At 48.7% G+C, this 23,296-nt stretch overlaps 1 protein-coding gene across 2 annotated transcripts in view; it reads right to left on the minus strand.

Annotated features, from left to right (window-relative positions):
• Positions 1–261: 261 nt before the first annotated feature.
• Positions 262–23,296, minus strand: part of GPR142 (G protein-coupled receptor 142) — a 30,239-nt gene continuing 7,204 nt past the window's right edge. Inside the window, exons 2-3 of one of the 2 annotated variants that reach the window (XM_075580074.1) lie at positions 11,379–11,540; positions 262–1,951 (exon numbers count right to left, since the gene is read on the minus strand). In XM_075580074.1, coding sequence (XP_075436189.1) covers positions 1,062–1,951; positions 11,379–11,517 — 1,029 coding nt within the window. In that variant the 5' untranslated portion in view covers positions 11,518–11,540 and the 3' untranslated portion in view covers positions 262–1,061. Of the gene's footprint in view, positions 1,952–11,378; positions 11,632–23,296 lie in introns of those variants that run through there. The other variant, XM_075580075.1, reaches the window with a different exon arrangement.

The following is a 23,296-nucleotide window of genomic DNA, read 5'->3' on the forward strand; positions in this document are numbered from 1 at the left end:
TCTGTGTTTACTGCAATTAAGTTGTTTCTGTTATTGGAAGTAAATTGGATTGACATAAATAAAGCACACGCACGCACGCTCGCTCTCTTCCACTGAAAGGAACAACTCATGCAGTAACGGTGATTAGGAGAGAGCTCTGGGACTGAGGCAAAGGAGAGACCGGGAAGGGATGTATATATGTATATTATATATTTATTGCGGATTAATTCCCTGCATGCGTGTTTGACTGAGCGGCAAAGGTCCTCCATTATCGCCGGTGACATGGTGACAGTGTGACAGTGTGACATACATGCATAACAGGATACAAGGGCAGCGCCTCTCTGCTGCAAAACAGGAACACGTATAGCGAACCGGCCCAGCCACGCCATGGCAAAATGCTCTGGGAGCAAAGGGGTTAATCGAACCTCTTGAAGCAACAATCCCCCCTCCCCCTCCTCCTCCACCCGGATAAATAATTTTTATCGATCTTAAAATGACCCGGGTAGAAAAGGGAAAGTTTTTTTTTTTCTAGTCCCTTAAAATAAATTCCAAACATGGCCGCCAGGGTCCCCTATAGAAAGTCTTGACCTCCAAGGCTGAGCAGTGGACAAAACTGCCAGTTGGGGTCGCTGGAGGTCGGGGGTCCACGGATCATCTCTTGGGGTCCCCGGGTTCCAGTAAGTTAAAAAAAAAAAAGAATCCCCAGTCCCCTTTACTATATATATATATATATACATAATATTTCCATTCTTCTTCGCATTGCGCAGTCATGTTGCTGCTGTGTCCGGCAATATCACCCTTTCTAAAATCTCCAGTTGCATTCTGGGAATATCATTAAAACAACATCATTTTGCCGGGGGGGAAGTAAAAATGGCGACTGCCATCCACAAACATTAAAACTGCAGAGGTTGCCATAGTAACATCTGATGCCATTGAAACAACAAACCATTGAAAAGTCAGTTTATGATTTAATTTATGGGGAGGGTTTTTTGGGAGTGGGCGGAGGGGGGAGGAGTTGGAGGAGGATTGCTGCTTTAACCCCTGTAGTGCCAGAGGAAACGTCACAAGAACAGCTGCTTCTCTCAGAGCGCCATCGCGAGGGGCCCCAGCGGGATCGCCAGGGGCTTCAGCGTGGAGTCGGAGAAACTCTCGTTCCGGGCGATTTTCCCTTCCCCCGCACGACAGCGCCTGGGCATCCCAAGCACCTCCCTCACCGTGTCCCGGAAATGCCGGCTCACGAAGCAGTAGAGGAAAAAGTTGACGGCCGTGTTGAGAAGAGCCAGCATGTTGCCCACGTCCATAGCCAGGTGGACCTTCCAGTCCGTGTTGACGGAGGACACGTACATGTGGATGATGATGACGATGGTCCTTGGAGCCCAGAGCACGGCGAAGACAGTGGTGATGCCCATGAGGATGGCGGTGGTCTTGCCGAGGCGCAGCTGGTACCTCTTGGATTCCGTCTTCCTCCTCAGCCTGTGGATGATGACTGAGTTGGTGAGGAGGAAGATGGTGCAGGGGATGAAGTAAATCATGAAGCAGTGGACCCACTTGAGGATGCGGTCCAGTACCCCCGGGCTACCTGGGTCCCTCCACACATCGCTCCACCAGTAGAACGGGATCCCAGTCACAAAGGCAGAGAGAAAGACACTGGCAATGACCCTACGGGTACGCTCTGGGTAGGAGAGGGCGCGGTACTGCAGGGGATGGCACAGAGCCACGTAACGGTCCACGGTCAGGATGACGGTGATCCAGATGGAGGCGTGGTTGGAGGAGAACTCAAGGACGCTGACCATGTGGACGAAGGCAATGGGTACCTCCCGGTGGAGGATGGCGGTCTGCAAGATGAAGCCCACAAAGATGATGAAGATCTGGGTCAGGATGTCTGAGGTGGTGAGGGCCAGGAGGTAGAAGTAGGACGATTTCTTGGTTCTTGATGCCAGCCGTGAGAGGGCCACGGCGGTCAGAGCGTTCACTGGAGGGGGGGGAAGAAGAGATGGTTCAGAGAAGTGTTACACATTAACCAATCAGAATGAAGCTTTCACAATAGAGAACACTCATTGTCTACGTGGAATATGGCCCCATAAATAATTACAACAGCTCTCTAGAAGGTTCCATTCGCCTGCAATACAGACGAGAGTTTGTCTTTGAGTTTAATTGAACAATTTGACAAGTTTTTCACTTACAGTAATTTGAGATATAAGGGATCTCTTTGAGACAGGCCACAGAACATTATAAAACAAGTATAGATATTGTAAGTCCTGCTCTGCTTTGCTGTACTATATGTTACAAGATCCTCCAGTACTGAATGCATTATTTGTATACAGTATGTGTTTAAAATATATATATAACCTACCCAGCCTTGAAAATTGCAGAGCGGGTCCAACCAGCCTCACACTGGCAAGGATGGGGAGGGGGCATGAAAGGTAGGGATGGGGGGGCGTAAAAGGCAGGGAGGGGGGGGGGGTATATATATATCTCATACACACACCCTGTGAGTGTGAGTCCCTGCAGAGGGTGACACAGTGAGGTGACGGTCGCACAGAATTAGAGGCTGCTATTATTCCGTGTGATAAATGCCACGTCTGCTCCTCTTTGCTATGGAGATGCTGCTATGGTTTTGGGTGGCACTTTTCCTAAAGTAAATACACACAGAGATAAAACCCCTGTGCACAGAGCAGGTGCCCATCAGAAGTTGGCACACAGCACCGCTCAGAGGAATGTGTGCCAGCGCTGAAAGCACACGGGGAAAGAGAAGCCATGCGTATGACCGGGGAGCTCGGAGAGAAAGCCCTGGACTTGTAAGGAAGGGGCGGCATGATTTAAGGCCGAGAGGGGTTTACGGAAGGGGTTACTTGTTGCAAGTGGGAGGGATCCTAGGTTCCTCTTTCTTCTGGGATCTACTGGAGTGAAGTCCCACCCATTTTTTTTACGCTTGAGGGAGGGATGTCGGCGTTGGAAGGAAAGATCAGGATTCTGAGTTGTTTTTGTCGCAGCTTGGGGGTGTGTGTTGGCGGGAGTAGTGTTACTCTGGGAGGGGGACTCGGAAGTGTTTTCATTGGGGAAGGCGGTACCATTCCAGGCTGGGCGGCCGGATGGCGGTGACCTTCCAGATGGAATTTGTGGAAGGCGGTACCATTCCAGGCTGGGCGGCCGGATGGCGGTGACCTTCCAGATGGAATTTGTGGAAGGCGGTACCATTCCAGGCTGGGCGGCCGGATGGCGGTGACCTTCCAGATGGAATTTGTGGAAGGCCGTACCATTCCAGAATAGGCGTGGTTGGTGGGGTGGTGACCTTTCCGATGGGGGCTCTGTGCATTCAGACTAAGGTGCTGAATGGCTAGATGAGCACAAGCTGAGGGCATCTCTCAAGCTCTGGTAAGTGTGAGTGGAGCAATCTGGCTGGGGCCCTAGTTGGGGCTCCTCTCCTAACTGCTGCTATAACCTATCCGTAACTCATCCTATATTGCTCACTGAGACAAGTATAAAGCAAGATGTGGACACTTTGTGTCAGATCATTCCAATGAGTGACCCTGTAACAGGGACTTAACCCTGTCTAAATGAGGCTTCAATAGAAAGTCTCTAATGGTCTGAGGAATCTAGCAGGGAGCTGGTTAATTGCAGCTAAAGACAATTAACCAGTCTCCACCTGGCTAATCAGACCTGTAGAAAAGCGTCCTGCTTGGAAACTGCTTAGAGAGAGACTCCTGAGCACAGTCACCACGGTGCTGCCAAAAGAGATGATGTCTTGAGCACAAGGCTGTGCTGATATCAAGACACCAGGGACCCGACACCTATTCCAGGGTGCAGTGTACCTAGGAACCCACCAGAGGCTGGCCCCTCAATGGACACCAACCAGACTCAGAGACTGCCACAAAGGGCCCCTGCTTACAGGTACCTCTTGGAATTTTGGGGTCATAGGTTGGTAAGAGGCTTATCCTCCAAGCCCTGCAGATAGGGACTGGGGAAGTGAGTTAGCTCTTACACAGGGTATTCTGAACCCAGGGTCATGTCTAGGGTATGAATGGACCCAGATAGCTTCAACTCAGCCCTCTTTCCAAAGCACACCAAGTCCTGTAATATTTTCTTCACTTTATTAGGAAAGGAGCAGTATATACAGGTACTTGTGGATGTAATGGTGTTGTGAGAGTGCTTCTCTGTGGATGCCTTGTAGTAAAGGGCAGGTGAAAAGGATAAGGCCTTGCCGGAAGGAGTGTAACAGAGATGGGTGCTGTACTCACTGTGTCCTGGGTGGAAAAGGAAGTGAGGAGCAAGGGTCACACTAGAAGTGAGATGGGACAAACTAACTGTCAGCAAAGACAGGGGGGAGGGCAGAATAGCCCATTCTGAGAATAATCTCAGAGGTTGCTATAGCAATCCACTGATTAAGGCTGTGTAAATAACATGTAACAATAATGTTGCCTTTTCACATGCTGCTGGGACAGGGAAAATGACAGACAGCTAAATTTAGGGAGACATGAATCCTATGAGCTGCAAAGGGAGGCAGAGAAATATGAAATCCTGTTCCAGGACACAGGGATAGGCTGTGTTGTTTGTTTTGTGGTTTTCTACATTGTTTAAAGTGACAGGCTGAATAAAGCCACCTATGTGCATCTTTCTCACTCAGCAACAGGTATTAGTCTGGGGTCGAGAAATAGAGGGGTTACATATTATTATTACTACTACTACTATTATTTACAATTATAGGCTAAAGCAGTAAAATTCCGGGCATTACTGAAATCCCTGCTCTCTGATTGGTCAGAATTCCAGGCATTATTCATTCAGTAATGCCCGGAATTTTTGACAACTTGCCAACTCACATCAAAGCAAAGATGCAGGGGCTCGGCTGAGAAAAAAGGAATATTTCTCACCACATATATTGCCAGTGCTACTGTAAGGTAATTTGTATTTCTTTTTATTTAGTTGTAGTTAATATCACAGTCCCCCCACTTCTCTCCCACATCCCCCCTCCACCCACCTCTCCCCCCCCCCAATTCCCCACCTCACCCTTTTTCTCCCCTCACCTCTCTTTTCTCCCCCCACCTCTCCCCCTCCCCCCTCCCCCCTCTCTCTCCCCCTCACCTCTCTCTCTCCGACCTCACCTCTCTCCTTCCCCCCCTCACCTCTCTCCCTCCCTCCCCCTCACCTCTCTCTTCCCCCCTCACCTCTCTTACCCCCCTCACCTCCCTCTTACCCCTCGCCACTCTCCCCTCACCATCACTTCTCTCTTTCCTCCCTCCTCCACCTCTCTCTTCCCCCCCCCTCACCTCTCTCTTCCCCCCTTGCCTCCCTCTTCCCCCCCCCCTTGCCTCCCTCTTCCCCCCCCCTCGCCTCCCTCTTCCCCACCTCCCTCTCCCCCCCCTTGTCTCCCTCTTCCCCCCCCCTCGCCTCCCTCTTCCCCATCCTCGCCTCCCTCTTCCCCCCCCTCGCCTCCCTCTTCCTCCCCCCTCACCTCCCTCTTCCTCCACCCCTCGCCTCCCTCTTCCCCCCCTCTCCTCCCTCTTAACCCTCACCTCTCCCCCCCCCCCACCACCACTTCTCTCTTCCCCCCTCCTTCACTTCTCTCTTCCCCCCCCTCCTTCACCTCTCTTCCCCCCCTGCATCTCTCTTTCCCCCCTAAACCTCTCTCTCTCCCGCCCCTCAGCCCTCTCATCTTCTACTTTACTGCTTTTTCCTACACAGGTATATACACTGATAAAAATCAATGACTACAAAAATGTATCTTTTTTTTATGAAAAATTAAAAATAAGCCTACATTTAGCCTATAATAGTAATAATCCCCTCAGAACAGGGCATTACTGGCCAATAATACACTGGCTTCGCCTCGGGCCTTCAACTCTTCCAGCCAGGGCATTATTGGCCAGTAATGCCCTGTTCTTCAGGGATTATTACTTAAATACGTTACATATTCTACCGCTCAGCTGGAGGCTGCAATAACACCCCCAAACTGCAATTACTGCTCTGAACGTAAAATGTGTTTAGGATATAAGTGAATGTCCGTGTGTGTTATACATAGAAACACTATAACTGCATTTAGTTTGGACAAACCCATTTGGGTGGCATTATAGTAATAATGCCAGGAAGACAGTGCAGTCTTTGATTGTATTTTCCAGGCCCTCTGGCATGTTCTGTGCGGATAGCTTTCCTCTGCTCTACAGGTAAATCAATTTGCTTCTGATTTCTCAGCTGCCCCTGAAGCTCTGTGACTTCACATCCTCCAATGAGCCCCTCTGATGGATGCACAGGTGAGAGACGCACACGCGTAGGTGAGAGAGACGAGCATAGGTGAGAGAGACGTTCGTAGGCATGAGACACGCAGGTGCGCACAGGTGAGCGATGACGCGCATGTGAGAGATGCACATGCGCAGGTGAGAGAGACGTGAGCATGCACAGGTGAGACATGCGTGAGCGTGCACAGGTGAGAACCATGAGCGTACAGGTGAGAGACGCACAGATGCAGGTGAGAGACACACACTTGCAGATGGGAGACACACACGTGCAGATGAGACACACACATGTGCAGATGAGAGACACGTGCAGGTGAGAGACAAACGTGCAGGTTAGAGACACACCTGCAGATGAGAGACACATACAGTACGTGCAGGTGAGAGACACACACGTACAGGTGAGAGACACACACGTGCAGGTGAGAGACACACACGTGCAGGTGAGAGACACACGTGCAGGTGAGAGACACACACGTGCAGGTGAGAGACACACGTGCAGGTGAGAGACACACACGTGCAGATGAGAGACACACACGTGCAGGTGAGAGACACACACGTGCAGGTGAGAGACACACACATGCAGATGAGAGACACACACGTGCAGGTGAGAGACACACACGCGCAGGTGAGAGACACACGCGCAGATGAGAGACACATACGTGCAGATGAGAGACACACACGTGCAGATGAGAGACACACACGTGCAGTTGAGACACACACGTGCAGATGAGAGACACACACGTGCAGTTGAGAGACACACACGTGCAGTTGAGAGACACACACGTGCAGGTGAGAGACACATACGTGCAGGTGAGAGACACACACGTGCAGGTGAGAGACACACGTGCAGGTGAGAGACACACGTGCAGATGAGAGACACACACGTGCAGATGAGAGACACACACGTGCAGGTGAGAGACACACACGTGCAGGTGAGAGACACACACGTGCAGGTGAGAGACACACACGTGCAGGTGAGAGACACACACGTGCAGGTGAGAGACACACACGTGCAGGTGAGAGACACACACGTGCAGATGAGAGACACACACGTGCAGGTGAGAGACACATACGTGCAGGTGAGAGACACACACGTGCAGGTGCCAGACACTTCCTGGGCTCAAATTCTTATTTACCTGTATAATTACAGGAAGAATGATCAGCATTGGATCTGTCGTAACCTGGCAAAATGAAACTGACCTGCCAACATTGACCATTCTTCCTGTAATTATACAGGTAAATAAGAATTTTAACCCACGTGAGTGTTAGGACGTGCTAACGGTCATGCCTTGTAAGTGGCAGAAGGCTTAAGACGCTTTGGCCAAAGGGTTAAACTAAATGACCTTTTTTCAAGAGATATATAAGTATTGCACTGTGTATGTTTGTCACATTGGAAGTAGCTTTGGGCATTTCTGTCTGTTTTTTGTTGTGCTCACATGAGAAGGAAGAAATCTCAGGGCACGGATGGATTTGCTAAACTCTAATTTATTGAAGCCAAAAACATACAACGTTCCCCCCCCCCCCTCTTTTTTCCGAGCATCTCTTTAAGTAATTAGGTGTAATGCGGGTGTCGCTTAATGAGCCTGCCGCCCCGTTGCCGCGGCGATGCGGCCGGATACAACGCAGGGTTTAATAGTAGGAGCGTTCGCTGCGTACACGGAGGTGGGCGAGAGGTAGCCGTGCTGCCTAATGCGGGGACATATATGTGTAGGTGCCGTGTGATCAGGTACACACCTCACCCCAGCTGTCTGGGTGTCAAGGAACAATAGGCAATCATTGTATAGGGCTGGCAGTGTTCACAGCGCTGTGTACGTTGGAATACTATTCAGTATCTACGTGTACCCCCCTCTTTTGGAACTACAGGGGTTAATATCTTAAGGCAGGGTTGGCCAACTCCAGTCCTCAAGGGCCACCAACAGGTCAGGTTTTCAGGCGATCCCAGCTTCAGTCGAAGATTGAGCCACCTGTGCTGAAGCAGGGGCTGATTGAGCCACCTGTGCTGAAGCAGGGATATCCTTAGAACCTGACTTGCTGGTGGCCCTTGAGGACTGGAGTTGACCCTTAAGGCAGGGGTGTGCAAACTGGGGGGTGCAGGATTTTTCTGGGGGGGCGCAGCTGTTGCAGAGGCCCGGCGCTCTTCCCCCAGGCATTTAAATTAAATGGCGGGGGGATCGCGTGAGGCCTCTGCAACTTCCTTTACCTTGTCTTCTGCAACACGGCGTCATTTGACGCCGGAGACAAGGTAAGAAGTGGGGGGGGGGGCGCGAGCATGGGGGATAGGGGAGAGCAGGCAGGAGGGCGCAGACTGAAAAGTTTGCGCACCCCTGGCTTTAGGGGTTCACTGGGTTGGATCACTCGGGGTTTGCCCCTCCCCTTTCTACCCTGTGATATAGAGGGTGTATATATAACCCCACCCTAAATTCTAGAAGCAGGTTCTTCAGAGTTCTGACATGGGGTCCTCACTGTGAGTCCTGTAAATAGCTTTGTGTGTATAGAAAACAAGTGACAGGCAGGCGCACTGAGGGACAATGAAACTTTAATAATTAAAAAATACAAGGAAGATAATAGGACAATGGACAACCAAAACCTATTAATAATGCTAAAATAACCAAAAAACGAGGGTAAAGAAGTGTTAGAATAACTGGCTATAGACCAGCACGGGCGGAGGAGTGAGACAGGTCAATAACAGTTCACGTAAGCACTACAGAAGGGATACGGACCGATCTGAGTACACATACCATGCTGGAAGGAGGGAAGTGAAGTGTAGAGACCCGCAACCTCCGACTGCAAAACTCCACAGGAACAGTCACACGTGACCTCTACGCGTTTTGCACGTAGTGCTATCACTCGGGGTTTGCACCTCCCCTTTCTACCCTGTGATATAGAGGGTGTATATATAACCCCACCCTAAGTTCTAGAAGCAGGTTCTTCAGAGTTCTGACATGGGGTCGTCACTGTGAGTCCTGTAAATAGCTTTGTGTGTATAGTCGGGATAAATCGTGCTAAGGAGTGTCTTGACAGGATTTCTCGGCACAATAACTCCAGGGTATGTGTGGATCGGTCCAACCCGGAAGGTTCCCTCCGCTCCTGACACCCATCTTTTATCCCTTCCATGCATCCACGCCCAGCCTGCACCTACCCAGCACCCTGCAAAAGGCCTGAGAGCCTGAGCACTGCCATTGCTTATAGTTAATCTGATGTGACCTACTTTGGAGATGGGTAAGGAGGGGTACATATACCAAGCAGCTTAATCCCACCTCTGCCGGGAGACTGTTCCATGCACTCACTACCATTTCAATGAATTAGAACTTCCTTCAGCCTCACAGCCTGACTTGTAGTCCTAGCGGGTCCCTGAAACACGCCTCCACCCTGCACCTTGCTGGTACCCACCCAATATTTTAATGGCTCTTATTTCCCCTCGCTCTCCTTTCTCAGTAATAATACCCCCTCTCCCCTCCTTTCTCAGTAATAATAGCCCCTCTCCCTCCTTTCTCAGTAATAATACCCCCTCTTCCTCCTTTCTCTGTAATAATACCCCCTCCTTTCTCTTTAATACCCCCTCTCCCTCCTTTATCAGTAATAATACCCCCTCTCCCTCCTTTCTCTGTAATACCTCCTCTCCCTCCTTTCTCTGTAATCCCCCCTCTCCCTCCTTTCTCTGTAATCCCCCCTCTCCCTCCTTTCTCAGTAATCCCCTCTCCCTCCTTTCTCTGTAATCCCCCCTCTCCCTCCTTTCTCTGTAATACCTCCTCTCCTTCCTTTCTCTGTAACCCCCCTCTCCTTCCTTTCTCTGTAATAATACCCTCTCCCTCCTTTCTCTGTAATACCTCCTCTCCCTCCTTTCTCTGTAATCCCCCTCTCCTTCCTTTCTCTGTAATCCCCCCTCTCCCTCCTTTCTCTGTAATCCCCCTCTCCTTCCTTTCTCTGTAATACCTCCTCTCCCTCCTTTCTCTGTAATCCCCCTCTCCTTCCTTTCTCTGTAATCCCCCCTCTCCCTCCTTTCTCTGTAATCCCCCTCTCCTTCCTTTCTCTGTAATACCTCCTCTCCCTCCTTTCTCTGTAATCCCCCCTCTCCCTCCTTTCTCTGTAATCCCCCTCTCCTTCCTTTCTCTGTAATAATACCCTCTCCCTCCTTTCTCAGTAATAATCCCACCCTCTCCCTCTTTTCTCTGTAATACCCTCTCCCTCCTTTCTCTGTAATCCCCTCTCTACCCTCCTTTCTCTGTAATACCCCCTCTCCCTCCTTTCTCTGTAATAATCCTCCCTCTCCCACCTTTCTCAGTAATACTACCCCCTCCCCCTCCTTTCTCTGTAATACCCCATCTCCCTACTTTCTCTATAATACCCTCTCCCCTCCTTTCTCTGTAATCCCCCTCTCCCTCCTTTCTCTATAATACCCTCTCCCCTCCTTTCTCTATAATACCCTCTCCCCTCCTTTCTCTGTAATCCCCCCTCTCCCTCCTTTCTCTGTAATAATCCCCCCTCTCCCTCATTTCTCTGTAATCCCCCCTCCCTCCTTTCTCTGTAATCCCCCTCTCCCTCCTTTCTCTGTAATAACCCCTCTCCCCTCCTTTCTCTGTAATCCCCCTCTCCTTTCTCTGTAATACCCCCTCTCCCTCCTTTCTCTGTAATCCCCCTCTCTCCTTTTTCTGTAACCCCCCCTCTCCCCTCCTATCTCTGTAAACCCCCTCTCCTTTCTCTGTAATACCCCCTCTCCCTCCTTTCTCTGTAATACCCCCTCTCCCTCCTTTCTCTGTAATACCCCCTCACCCACCTTTCTCTGTAATACCCCCTATCCCTCCTTTCTCTGTAATACCCCCTCTCCCTCCTTTCTCTGTAATAACCCCTCTCCCTCCTTTCTCTGTAATACCCCCTCACCCACCTTTCTCTGTAATACCCCCTATCCCTCCTTTCTCTGTAATACCCCCTCTCCCTCCTTTCTCTGTAATAACCCCTCTCCCTCCTTTCTCTGTAATCACCCCTCTCCCTCCTTTCTCTGCAATACCCCCTCGCCCATCTCCCTTCTTTCTCTGCAATCCCCCCTTCTCCCTCCTTTCGACTGAGCCAGTGATTGAGCCCCCTGTGCTGAAGCAGGGATATCCATAAAAACCTGACCCGCTGGGGGCCCTTGAGTCCCGGAGCTGTCCACTCCGCTCCTAGAGTAACCAGACTTACCTGGCAACCCGAGACAGAGCAGGACGCTGTAATATATCACCGGAATAACCCCCAGCATGCAGGGGGAACGCCCAACCCCTCCTCCCTCGTCCCCGATCTCCAGGTGCGGCATCTCGCTGTTATTCCGGAAAAGGATCATCCTTCGACGGCATCAACACCGCGCTGGAAGGGAGAGAGGTTACCGCTTTGGTGCCGGCAATGTGCAAATACGGCATTCCACGTTTCAGCCACTATCAGCCTTTTCTCTCCCCTCTTCGTGGCGGGGGAGGTGCGGGTGATCGTAATGGTCCGGGGAGCAAAGGGTTACCACTGCATGACTACAGAGGGGCAAATTAATGGCAGCGTGAATATGGCAGGTGCGGTGGGTTTGGGGGGGGAGGGGGCATTTTACCATATTCGGGAATTTGTCGGCGTTCGGAAAAAGTCGCTGCGAAGGTTTATAAAAGAAAGAGAATTATTCGGCTATCCAACATTTCACAACATTAAAAAAAAAAGGGGGGGGGGGGAAATTGGAGAATATTCAGCAGTTTGTAAATAAAACGGGGAACTAAAGGATTGGAAAATATTCTAACAATCTACAAATATTTGAATTGTTAGAGAATTTTCCAATGTTTCCAGCAATTCGAGCAAGAGGCGCGAAACGAGTGTCGGCACATTTGGACGACTCCATCCTCGCCCGTTGTGCGAAAGCTGAATAATTGCATCGGTTCCGGGGAGGTTGTGGGTTTGCAGAGAGGGTGGGAGCTGATATATTACACCCGTGCGTCACTCCGGTGTTACTACCCCCTGCAGATACCCCACGCATGCGCTGTGCGTTCTGTGGCACTGTGTATGTACGCAGCTCCTGAACACATCACCCGAAACGCGCAGAGATTACAGAATGCTGCCTGCACTGCACCGATGTGAGCTAATGACCAGGATATGTCTGCCAGGTTAAGTTTAGGTCCATATTTACTAAGCAATGCTAATCCCTATGATTCCTTCCTACGCTGGGCTTGATCGTGGGAATGCGCTGTAAGGAGTCTGGCCCTGGAAGGAGTCTTATGCCGTAACACTGCTTGGCAAACATGGGCCAAGATCTCTTGGGGGGGGGGTCTGAATAAATATTTTAAAAATAATTCTGGGAAGTTTATCGGGGAATTGTTGCAATGTGGTGTGTAAGATGTGTTTTGCTGCCCTTATCTGCATATCTCACCCTGATTCTGTTCCCTTTCCTAATTGGCCGTTTGACCAGCATTGGATTTGAGTATGTTTTTATTATACTGGGGTGAAGGAGTTAACCCCCCCCCCCCTCCCCTCAGGTCAGGTTTTCTGGAGATACCAGTTTCAGCACAGGTGGCTCAATCAGAGGCTAGCAAGGACTGATTGAGCCACGTATGCCGAAGCAGGGACTGATTGAGCCACCTGTGCTGAAGCAGGGATATCCTAAAAATCTGACCTGTTGGGGGGGGGAAGACTGAGACACACGAGGTGTTCTGGACCGCAGCTTCCGGAAGGGAAAACCGTGGCCGCGGAACAAACTGAAAGGGATCCGGAGTGAGGCGCTCCTACGTTCAAAACGCTAAGTGAGATCTTTTTGTGGAAGGGTTCCTACTTATTTTGGCAGGCACCTGACAGGGGAATTCCCGAGTGTCCATCTGCGCTAAAAGCTTCAGACTACGTAAGTAACCTGATATTATCCAACCATTCGCGGTAATAGTTTGAAGAGTTTTTTTTACGTAAAGTAACGGGGACTTTATCCAGGTGCAGGCAAACGCTAATAAGGTATCTCTGGTCCCATGCCAAAGATTCAGGGTGTGTGGATATCTGGGATTCCTCATGGAAGCGGGTTATCAATGTTTAAAAAAAATAGATGACAAGAAGTTTGGCACTTATAGCCCAAGAACCGAGATGGTGTTAATCTATGAGCAAGAGGGGATCTCTTCCAAATGTCACGTTGATTGGCATAACATAAAGATACAGACCCTACCTGTAAAGAATACCCAGATATCAGAATCAGTACCTGTGGGATTCATTAGAGAATGTTCTAGGATCCCCAAACCATATCTGCTCTCCATTAGATATGTATGGTGGACAATGCACAGAACAGCTTGGTATCTTATAAAGCTGCAAGTGATATTGCAATGACAGAGCTTCCTCCAACGCATCTCATTAGAATAGGTCTCTCACCCCATTTCTCTATGTTCTGCTATGATATTCTTCATTCCCATGGGCGTGCCTGCAGGTTGGCGAAAGAAGGCAAGAAGACTTCGATGATGCTCTTGCAGAACTGGATCCACGGAGTGAGCGAAGTTACGAGGGCTCCACACTTGTTCATGCCATTGTTATGTGATAATCTGACACTATGGACCTCAGATAGGCACGGTGATGAAATGGTCGAGTCCATGAAGGAAAGTGGCAGGAAAGGATGTGGGACTGACAGCAGCAAAAATAAATTGTCTCTCCGTGGCATATACGAACGTAAAGAATGAACGAACCAACAATACCGTTGAGCAATCAAGAATGCTCCGTTCTCCATCCAGAAGATGTATTCGTTTGGCCTGCACCTAGGACTGCCAGGTGTCCAGTATTGAACCGAACTGTCCTGTATTTGGACACTGTCCAGTAAAAAATTAGAGGTAATACTGGACGTGTATGTGTATACCGGTATTACCTCTCTGGGCGTGTATGTGTATACCGGTATTACCTTTCTGGGCCTGTATGTGTATACCGGTATTACCTCTCTGGGCGTGTATGTGTATACCGGTATTACCTCTCTGAGCGTGTATGTGTATACCGGTATTACCTCTCTGGGCGTGTATGTGTATACCGGTATTACCTCTCTGAGCGTGTATGTGTATACCGGTATTACCTCTCTGGGAGTGTATGTGTATACCGGTATTACCTCTCTGGGCGTGTATGTGTATACCGGTATTACCTTTCTGGGCCTGTATGTGTATACCGGTATTACCTCTCTGGGCGTGTATGTGTATACCGGTATTACCTCTCTGGGCGTGTATGTGTATACCGGTATTACCTTTCTGGGCCTGTATGTGTATACCGGTATTACCTCTCTGGGCGTGTATGTGTATACCGGTATTACCTCTCTGAGCGTGTATGTGTATACCGGTATTACCTCTCTGGGCGTGTATGTGTATACCGGTATTACCTCTCTGAGCGTGTATGTGTATACCGGTATTACCTCTCTGGGAGTGTATGTGTATACCGGTATTACCTCTCTGGGCGTGTATGTGTATACCGGTATTACCTTTCTGGGCCTGTATGTGTATACCGGTATTACCTCTCTGGGCGTGTATGTGTATACCGGTATTACCTCTCTGAGCGTGTATGTGTATACCGGTATTACCTCTCTGGGCGTGTATGTGTATACCGGTATTACCTCTCTGGGCTTGTGTATACCGGTATTACCTCTCTGGGCGTGTATGTGTATACCGGTATTACCTCTCTGGGCGTGTGTATACCGGTATTACCTCTCTGGGCGTGTATGTGTATACCGGTATTACCTCTCTGGGCGTGTATGTGTATACCGGTATTACCTCTCTGGGCTTGTGTATACCGGTATTTCCTCTCTGGGCGTGTATGTGTATACCGGTATTACCTCTCTGGGCGTGTATGTGTATACTGGTATTACCTCTCTGGGCGTGTATGTGTATACCGGTATTACCTCTCTGGGCGTGTATGTGTATACCGGTATTACCTCTCTGGGCGTGTATGTGTATACCGGTATTACCTCTCTGGGCGTGTATGTGTATACCGGTATTACCTCTCTGGGCGTGTATGTGTATACCGGTATTACCTCTCTGGGCGTGTATGCGTATACCGGTATTACCTCTCTGGGCGTATATGTGTATACAGGTATTACCTCTCTGGGCGTGTATGTGTATACCGGTATTACCACTCTGGGCGTGTGTATACTGGTATTACCTCTAAGAACGTGTATGTGTATATCGGTATTACCTCTAAGGGCGTGTATGTGTATACCGGTATTACCTCTCTGGGCGTGTATGTGTATACCAGTATTACCACTCTGGGCGTGTGTGTGTGTATACCGGTATTACCACTCTGGGCGTGTGTATACCGGTATTACCTCTAAGAGCGTGTATGTGTATATCGGTATTACCTCTAAGGGCGTGTATGTGTATATCGGTATTACCTCTAAGGGCGTGTATGTGTATATCGGTATTACCTCTAAGGGCGTGTATGTGTATACCGGTATTACCTCTCTGGGCGTGTATGTGTATACCGGTATTACCTTTCTGGGCCTGTATGTGTATACCGGTATTACCTCTCTGGGCGTGTATGTGTATACCGGTATTACCTCTCTGAGCGTGTATGTGTATACCGGTATTACCTCTCTGGGCGTGTATGTGTATACCGGTATTACCTCTCTGAGCGTGTATGTGTATACCGGTATTACCTCTCTGGGAGTGTATGTGTATACCGGTATTACCTCTCTGGGCGTGTATGTGTATACCGGTATTACCTTTCTGGGCCTGTATGTGTATACCAGTATTACCTCTCTGGGCGTGTATGTGTATACCGGTATTACCTCTCTGAGCGTGTATGTGTATACCGGTATTACCTCTCTGGGCGTGTATGTGTATACCGGTATTACCTCTCTGGGCTTGTGTATACCGGTATTACCTCTCTGGGCGTGTATGTGTATACCGGTATTACCTCTCTGGGCGTGTGTATACCGGTATTACCTCTCTGGGCGTGTATGTGTATACCGGTATTACCTCTCTGGGCGTGTATGTGTATACCGGTATTACCTCTCTGGGCTTGTGTATACCGGTATTTCCTCTCTGGGCGTGTATGTGTATACCGGTATTACCTCTCTGGGCGTGTATGTGTATACTGGTATTACCTCTCTGGGCGTGTATGTGTATACCGGTATTACCTCTCTGGGCGTGTATGTGTATACCGGTATTACCTCTCTGGGCGTGTATGTGTATACCGGTATTACCTCTCTGGGCGTGTATGTGTATACCGGTATTACCTCTCTGGGCGTGTATGTGTATACCGGTATTACCTCTCTGGGCGTGTATGCGTATACCGGTATTACCTCTCTGGGCGTATATGTGTATACAGGTATTACCTCTCTGGGCGTGTATGTGTATACCGGTATTACCACTCTGGGCGTGTGTATACTGGTATTACCTCTAAGAACGTGTATGTGTATATCGGTATTACCTCTAAGGGCGTGTATGTGTATACCGGTATTACCTCTCTGGGCGTGTATGTGTATACCAGTATTACCACTCTGGGCGTGTGTGTGTGTATACCGGTATTACCACTCTGGGCGTGTGTATACCGGTATTACCTCTAAGAGCGTGTATGTGTATATCGGTATTACCTCTAAGGGCGTGTATGTGTATATCGGTATTACCTCTAAGGGCGTGTATGTGTATATCGGTATTACCTCTAAGGGCGTGTATGTGTATACCGGTATTACCTCTCTGGGCGTGTATGTGTATACCGGTATTACCTTTCTGGGCCTGTATGTGTATACCGGTATTACCTCTCTGGGCGTGTATGTGTATACCGGTATTACCTCTCTGAGCGTGTATGTGTATACCGGTATTACCTCTCTGGGCGTGTATGTGTATACCGGTATTACCTCTCTGAGCGTGTATGTGTATACCGGTATTACCTCTCTGGGAGTGTATGTGTATACCGGTATTACCTCTCTGGGCGTGTATGTGTATACCGGTATTACCTTTCTGGGCCTGTATGTGTATACCAGTATTACCTCTCTGGGCGTGTATGTGTATACCGGTATTACCTCTCTGAGCGTGTATGTGTATACCGGTATTACCTCTCTGGGCGTGTATGTGTATACCGGTATTACCTCTCTGGGCTTGTGTATACCGGTATTACCTCTCTGGGCGTGTATGTGTATACCGGTATTACCTCTCTGGGCGTGTGTATACCGGTATTACCTCTCTGGGCGTGTATGTGTATACCGGTATTACCTCTCTGGGCGTGTATGTGTATACCGGTATTACCTCTCTGGGCTTGTGTATACCGGTATTTCCTCTCTGGGCGTGTATGTGTATACCGGTATTACCTCTCTGGGCGTGTATGTGTATACTGGTATTACCTCTCTGGGCGTGTATGTGTATACCGGTATTACCTCTCTGGGCGTGTATGTGTATACCGGTATTACCTCTCTGGGCGTGTATGTGTATACCGGTATTACCTCTCTGGGCGTGTATGTGTATACCGGTATTACCTCTCTGGGCGTGTATGTGTATACCGGTATTACCTCTCTGGGCGTGTATGCGTATACCGGTATTACCTCTCTGGGCGTATATGTGTATACCAGTATTACCACTCTGGGCGTGTGTATACTGGTATTACCTATCTGGGCGTGTATGTGTCTACCGGTATTACCTCTCTGGGCGTGTATGTGTATACCGGTATTACCTCTCTGGGCGTGTGTATACCGGTATTACCTCTCTGGGCGTGTATGTGTATACCGGTATTACCTCTCTGGGCGTGTATGTGTATACCGGTATTACCTCTCTGGGCGTGTATGTGTATACCGGTATTACCTCTCTGGGCGTGTATGTGTATACCGGTATTACCTCTCTGGGCGTGTATGTGTATACCGGTATTACCTCTCTGGGCGTGTATGTGTATACCGGTATTACCTCTCTGGGCGTGTATGTGTATACCAGTATTACCACTCTGGGCGTGTGTGTGTGTATACCGGTATTACCACTCTGGGCGTGTGTATACTGGTATTACCTCTCTGGGCGTGTATGTGTATACCGGTATTACCACTCTGGGCGTGTGTATACCGGTATTACCTCTAAGGGCGTGTATGTGTATATCGGTATTACCTCTAAGGGCGTACTGATCTGACCGGCTTGGGTGACCACGAGATTACCCCGAGCCGGGAGAGAGGATGGCTGTTGCTAGGCGGCTGTGCAGCTTCCTCCATCCTGATTGGCTGTTGCTGGGTAAGGCTACGCTTATAGTGACGGCGACGCGACGGTCAGGCGACAGTCGCTGGAAAATCAAATAGAGATGACTTCCAGCGATCGCGACCAATCCGTCGCACCGCGCTTACTATAAGCGCACGCGAGGGTGACAAAGCATTTGTTTTGTCACAACGTCACGTCGCTGTCACTATAAGCGCAGCCTAATGCATCCAATCAGGAGGAGGAGTCAGGAGCCTGGGGGTGGGGCCAAGGAGAGGAGGAAACTGCATGGAACGGAGAGAGTTGAGAGGGGTCTGTGTGTCTCTGTCTCTAGCGTGTCGCACCTTTCACCACCGTGTCCAGTATTTTTGGAGAAGCCGCCTGGCCCCCCCACCTGCACCTGCAGATGAAGTATATTGTTATTTTGCGTTAAAATAATAAAATCAACCGTCCGTTTTCAGATATTTCATTTGGTATTGGACGAGGAGACGCGCAATTCCAAACGCAAGGAACGTCACACGGATATCATCATCGTTGATCGATCTTTCCCGACATCGTTTTTTTCACAGTGCGTCAGCCCCCCCGCCGGCAGTGAACAGGTTAACACTGGCAGAGGAGGCCGCACTCGACTGATTTCATTAAAACCAAAACAGAAATTGCTATTGATCGCTCTCCATAAATAAAGACATTAGGTATAATTGATGCGGTTAATACGTGTATATTCTCTCGCTCTGATTCCAGAAATCCCTCCCCCGGGGCGGAAATAAATTATATTACATTCATGTTTAATGTGAGGGATCAGGGATGTGAAATAAAGATATATTAACCCTTCGGAGCGTTTTTATGGATGGCAGGGTATATATTTTGCTACATATGTTAACAGTGTTTGACAAGGAAAAAAGACGTGTGTGTGTGTGTGTGTGTGTGTGTGTGTGTGTGTGTGTGTGTATATACAGGTAAGTAAGCGTGCTTGCCTTTCACTGCAGCACTTGAAGAATTGTTCAAAACATTGAACTACTGTCGGAAGAAAAAGGAATCTCAATGGATGCAGAATATTGAGCCAGTTACGATTTGCAGGTGATGTTGTTATTTTTGCCACAAATCCAGACAACCTCCAGCAACAAATCAGAGAACTCGCTCTCGCCAGTAACGCACGTTCTATAGTGTTGCGCCGTGCGCGCGGAATTTTAGTTGGCTGACGTGAGTCAGCCCTTCTATACGAGGGCTGCGCGCGCACGGCAGGGAGAGGGGAGCCGGCGGGGAGCGGGGAAGATGGGCAAAATAATCTTTTCGCGCCGTGACCGGTGCTAAATGTGTGTATATGTGTGTGTGTATAGGTATGCATGTGTATGTATGTATATGTGTGTGTGTGTATATGTATGCATGTGTATGTATGTATATGTGTGTGTGTGTATATGTATGCATGTGTATGTATGTATATGTGTGTGTGTGTGTATATGTATGCATGTGTGTATATGTATGCATGTGTATGTGTGTGTGTGTGTGTGTGTGTGTGTGTGTGTGTGTGTGTGTGTGTGTGTGTGTGTGTGTGTGTGTGTGTGTGTGTGTGTGTGTGTATTTGTGAGTCCGCACAAACTTAATAAATATTTTATTTTTACCAATTGTTTTTTTTTTAAATAAATAATAAATTACACATGCACACACACACACATACATGCACACACACACACACACACACACACACACACACACACACACACACATACACACGCACACACACACACACACACACACACACACACACACAAACACTGTACCTTCCCAGTATACTGCCCCTCTCACTATATTTACGAAAAGCATGCGGCACGTGCACGCGCGTACGCATAGGCTCCCGCGGCCGCATGCTCTGTATAACAGCCCTGAGAAAGTGGGACTCCGTATGTGTCTCAGCGAGATCCAAGTGATGTCCAACAAGTGTGTCACGTCTGCGAAGATGTCAATAAATGGAATAAAACTAGAAGACTATGTCTACCTTGGCCGACAAATACCAATGGGTGGAAACCTTTCGAATGAAATCAATGGGAGAACGAAGATGGGACGGAAGCACCTGGGAGAAACAAGATCATCTTTCAAGGGCACCTTCTACTGTTCCTCAAGAGGAGTGTTCAACCCGTGTATCCTGCCCGTGCTCACGTATGGAGAGATGTATGCTGGGTATTACCCCTAGGGACAGGAAAAAGAGTGGGTTTGAAACCAAACAAAAAGTCTGTGACATTATCACAAGGCGGAAGAAATTATAATGGCGGCGAGCCGGACATATTGCAAGAAGAATTAAGCATCGTTGGACAAAGATGGAAAATCGACTGGATTCCAAGAACGATTAAAGGACCAAGACGACGCCCAAAAGTAAAATGGGAGGATGAGATCAGGAAATTTGTGGGAGCGACGTGGAGAAGAAAGGCTGTAACTGCAGTACGTTGGAGGTCATTGGGGAGGCTTCATCCAACAGTGGGGTCCGGTGTTCCGGACCCCGATAATTGGTTTTAACTCAACCCTCTACCACCTCCACTGGGACTGTAAGTGAGACGGCCGTCTCCTCCTGGGGCTTTAGCGATCCGCAGAGAACACGCAGGCGGTTGCTGATGCACCTCCCTCGGTCGAGGTGTATGCTGTGGTTCCCCATCAAAGGGACCTGTTGGACGGAGAGACTAAAGTTCCCGATGTCATCGTCGAAGAGGTGATTTCACCTCTAATGGAGTTGGATGACATCCCTGCTGGGGAATCTTTTTCCACCGCCAAGTAGCGACAGGCCATTGCAGATGTAGAAGTGAGCCCAACCCAAGGGGCCTGTGAGGAGGCTTTGTCCAAGATGACGCCGGGGTCACCAGTGGAGTGGGGCTTGCCTATGTTGTATGGAGAGGCGAGGCTCCTAGCGTCACGAACGGGGGTATTCCCAGTCGCTGCTGTAGTACCGGGTTGTGATCCCCTGTGCCGTACGGAAAAGGACGTTGGACAACCTGCAAAGAGTGGTATTGTTGCCAGAATAACATGACCCATGTGGTCAGCTGCCAAAGAGGTAGGGTAACTACCAGGTGGGAAGTGGGACTGTTGACAGAGGAGGAGGAAAATGACGTATAAGTGGCTCGAGGCTATGGACAGTAAACTGTACTTCAGTAGAGATATGCTGTGGGACAGGGCCATGGCCCCACCGCCTGAGGTTGAACCCCTAGTATGGGTCCTGCCAGACGCCCCATATTCTCAGCGCTTGACCCGACTTGATCCGTGTGGTTTGGAACAAAGTATGCAGTGTTTGTGGGTATGATTATCCTTGTGTTACAGAGGACATGATGCGGGTGACAGAACAGATACGGGAGGAATGGGTAGAGGAGGCAGTTATAAGGACTACGTCGGCCAACACGGACACTCTATCATTGCGGGGCGCCAGGAAAGGATGAATCAGTTGGTACGCATATGGTAGAGGGTGGAATACATAGATAAGAATAGGGCCACGGGAGTCCATCACGTGGAGGTGCCCGATGTCAGAGGGGACACGGCCCTGAAGCCTGACCCTGCCTATTACTATTAAAAGGGGGGCAGGTACCAGTAAATGATGCAGTAATGTTACGTTTCCCATTTCAAGGGGCAGCATCTGTTATTGCTGCCCATTGGCTATCCCAGGGAAATAACTCAAATATATGCTACCTGTGTATTGTGTCCCACAATAAACAAGAGAAAAGATTAAAACAAAAGTTCCCTAATGTCATGTGACTTGTATTAAAGAAAGTGTTGTATCCATGTATTTTGTGTATTCACATGATCACTGTGTGTGTATGTATGTATGTATGTGTATCTATGTGTGTGTGTGTGTGTGTGTGTATGTGTGTGTGTATGTATCTATCAGTGTATGTATGTATGTATGTATGTATGTATGTATGTATGTATGTATGTATGTATGTATGTATGTATGTGTATCTATCTATGTGTGTGTGTATGTATCTATCAGTGTATGTATGTATGTATGTATGTATGTATGTATGTATGTATGTGTATCTATCTATGTGTGTGTGTGTGTGTGTGTGTGTGTGTGTGTGTGTGTGTGTGTGTGTGTGTGTGTGTGTGTGTGTGTGTGTGTGTGTGTGTGTGTGTGTGTGTGTGTGTGTATGTGTGTGTGTATGTATGTATCTGTTTGTGTATGTATGTATGTATGTATGTATGTATGTGTATCTATCTATGTGTGTGTGTGTGTGTGTGTGTGTGTATGTATGTATGTATGTGTGTGTGTATCTGTGTGTGTATGTATGTATGTGTGTGTGTATGTATTGTGACATAGTCCAAAGATGTTAGGCAGCTTTCTGCCCCATTTTAGAGCAGAAAGTGCAGGAATAGCTAAAAATGATCCGTTCCACAGCTTCCCATTACCTCAGGCAGCTGGATGGAAAATCCAGACCACAGATTACAATGGCTCTAGTTCTCCCTCACCTGCTCTTCTAATCACATGCACAGGTATTTAGAGCAGAGAGGTTTTGCATTTGACTCTCTCTCCTTAGAGCCTGGAGGCTGGGGGTATCGCTGCTCCCCTGTTTCCAGTTTCGGGGTTGACGGCCCCTCCAAGTATCACAGTACCAGAGGATTTGCCTGGACACGGGACCGAGTTCCCACCACGAACAGATAAGACCAAACAAATGTTTACTGCTGTTGCTAAAAGACTATGCTGTATCTAAGTGACCCTAAATGAGAGAGCATTGTTTTAAGCTGGGGAACCAGGTTAGTTGGCCAGCAGCTGTTAGAGAGACTGATTCTATGTGTAGTTAGATCCCTGAAAGGGATAGGATTTTGTTTATATAATTTGGTTTCTTTTTACTTGAAATAACAGTGTGGGAAATACTGTAACAATGAAATGAGTGAACTGCTGAATGAAAGTATCTGAGTACCTCTAACCTACACATGTTAAAGCTGCAGTACCTTACTTGGATGAAAATAAAGCAGGCAGAAGCCTGAGTTAAGCAGCTTAATACTTTGCATGATCCT

Source organism: Ascaphus truei, chromosome 22, assembly GCF_040206685.1.
Source record: "Ascaphus truei isolate aAscTru1 chromosome 22, aAscTru1.hap1, whole genome shotgun sequence".
In the NCBI taxonomy this organism is placed as follows: Eukaryota; Metazoa; Chordata; class Amphibia; order Anura; family Ascaphidae; genus Ascaphus; species Ascaphus truei.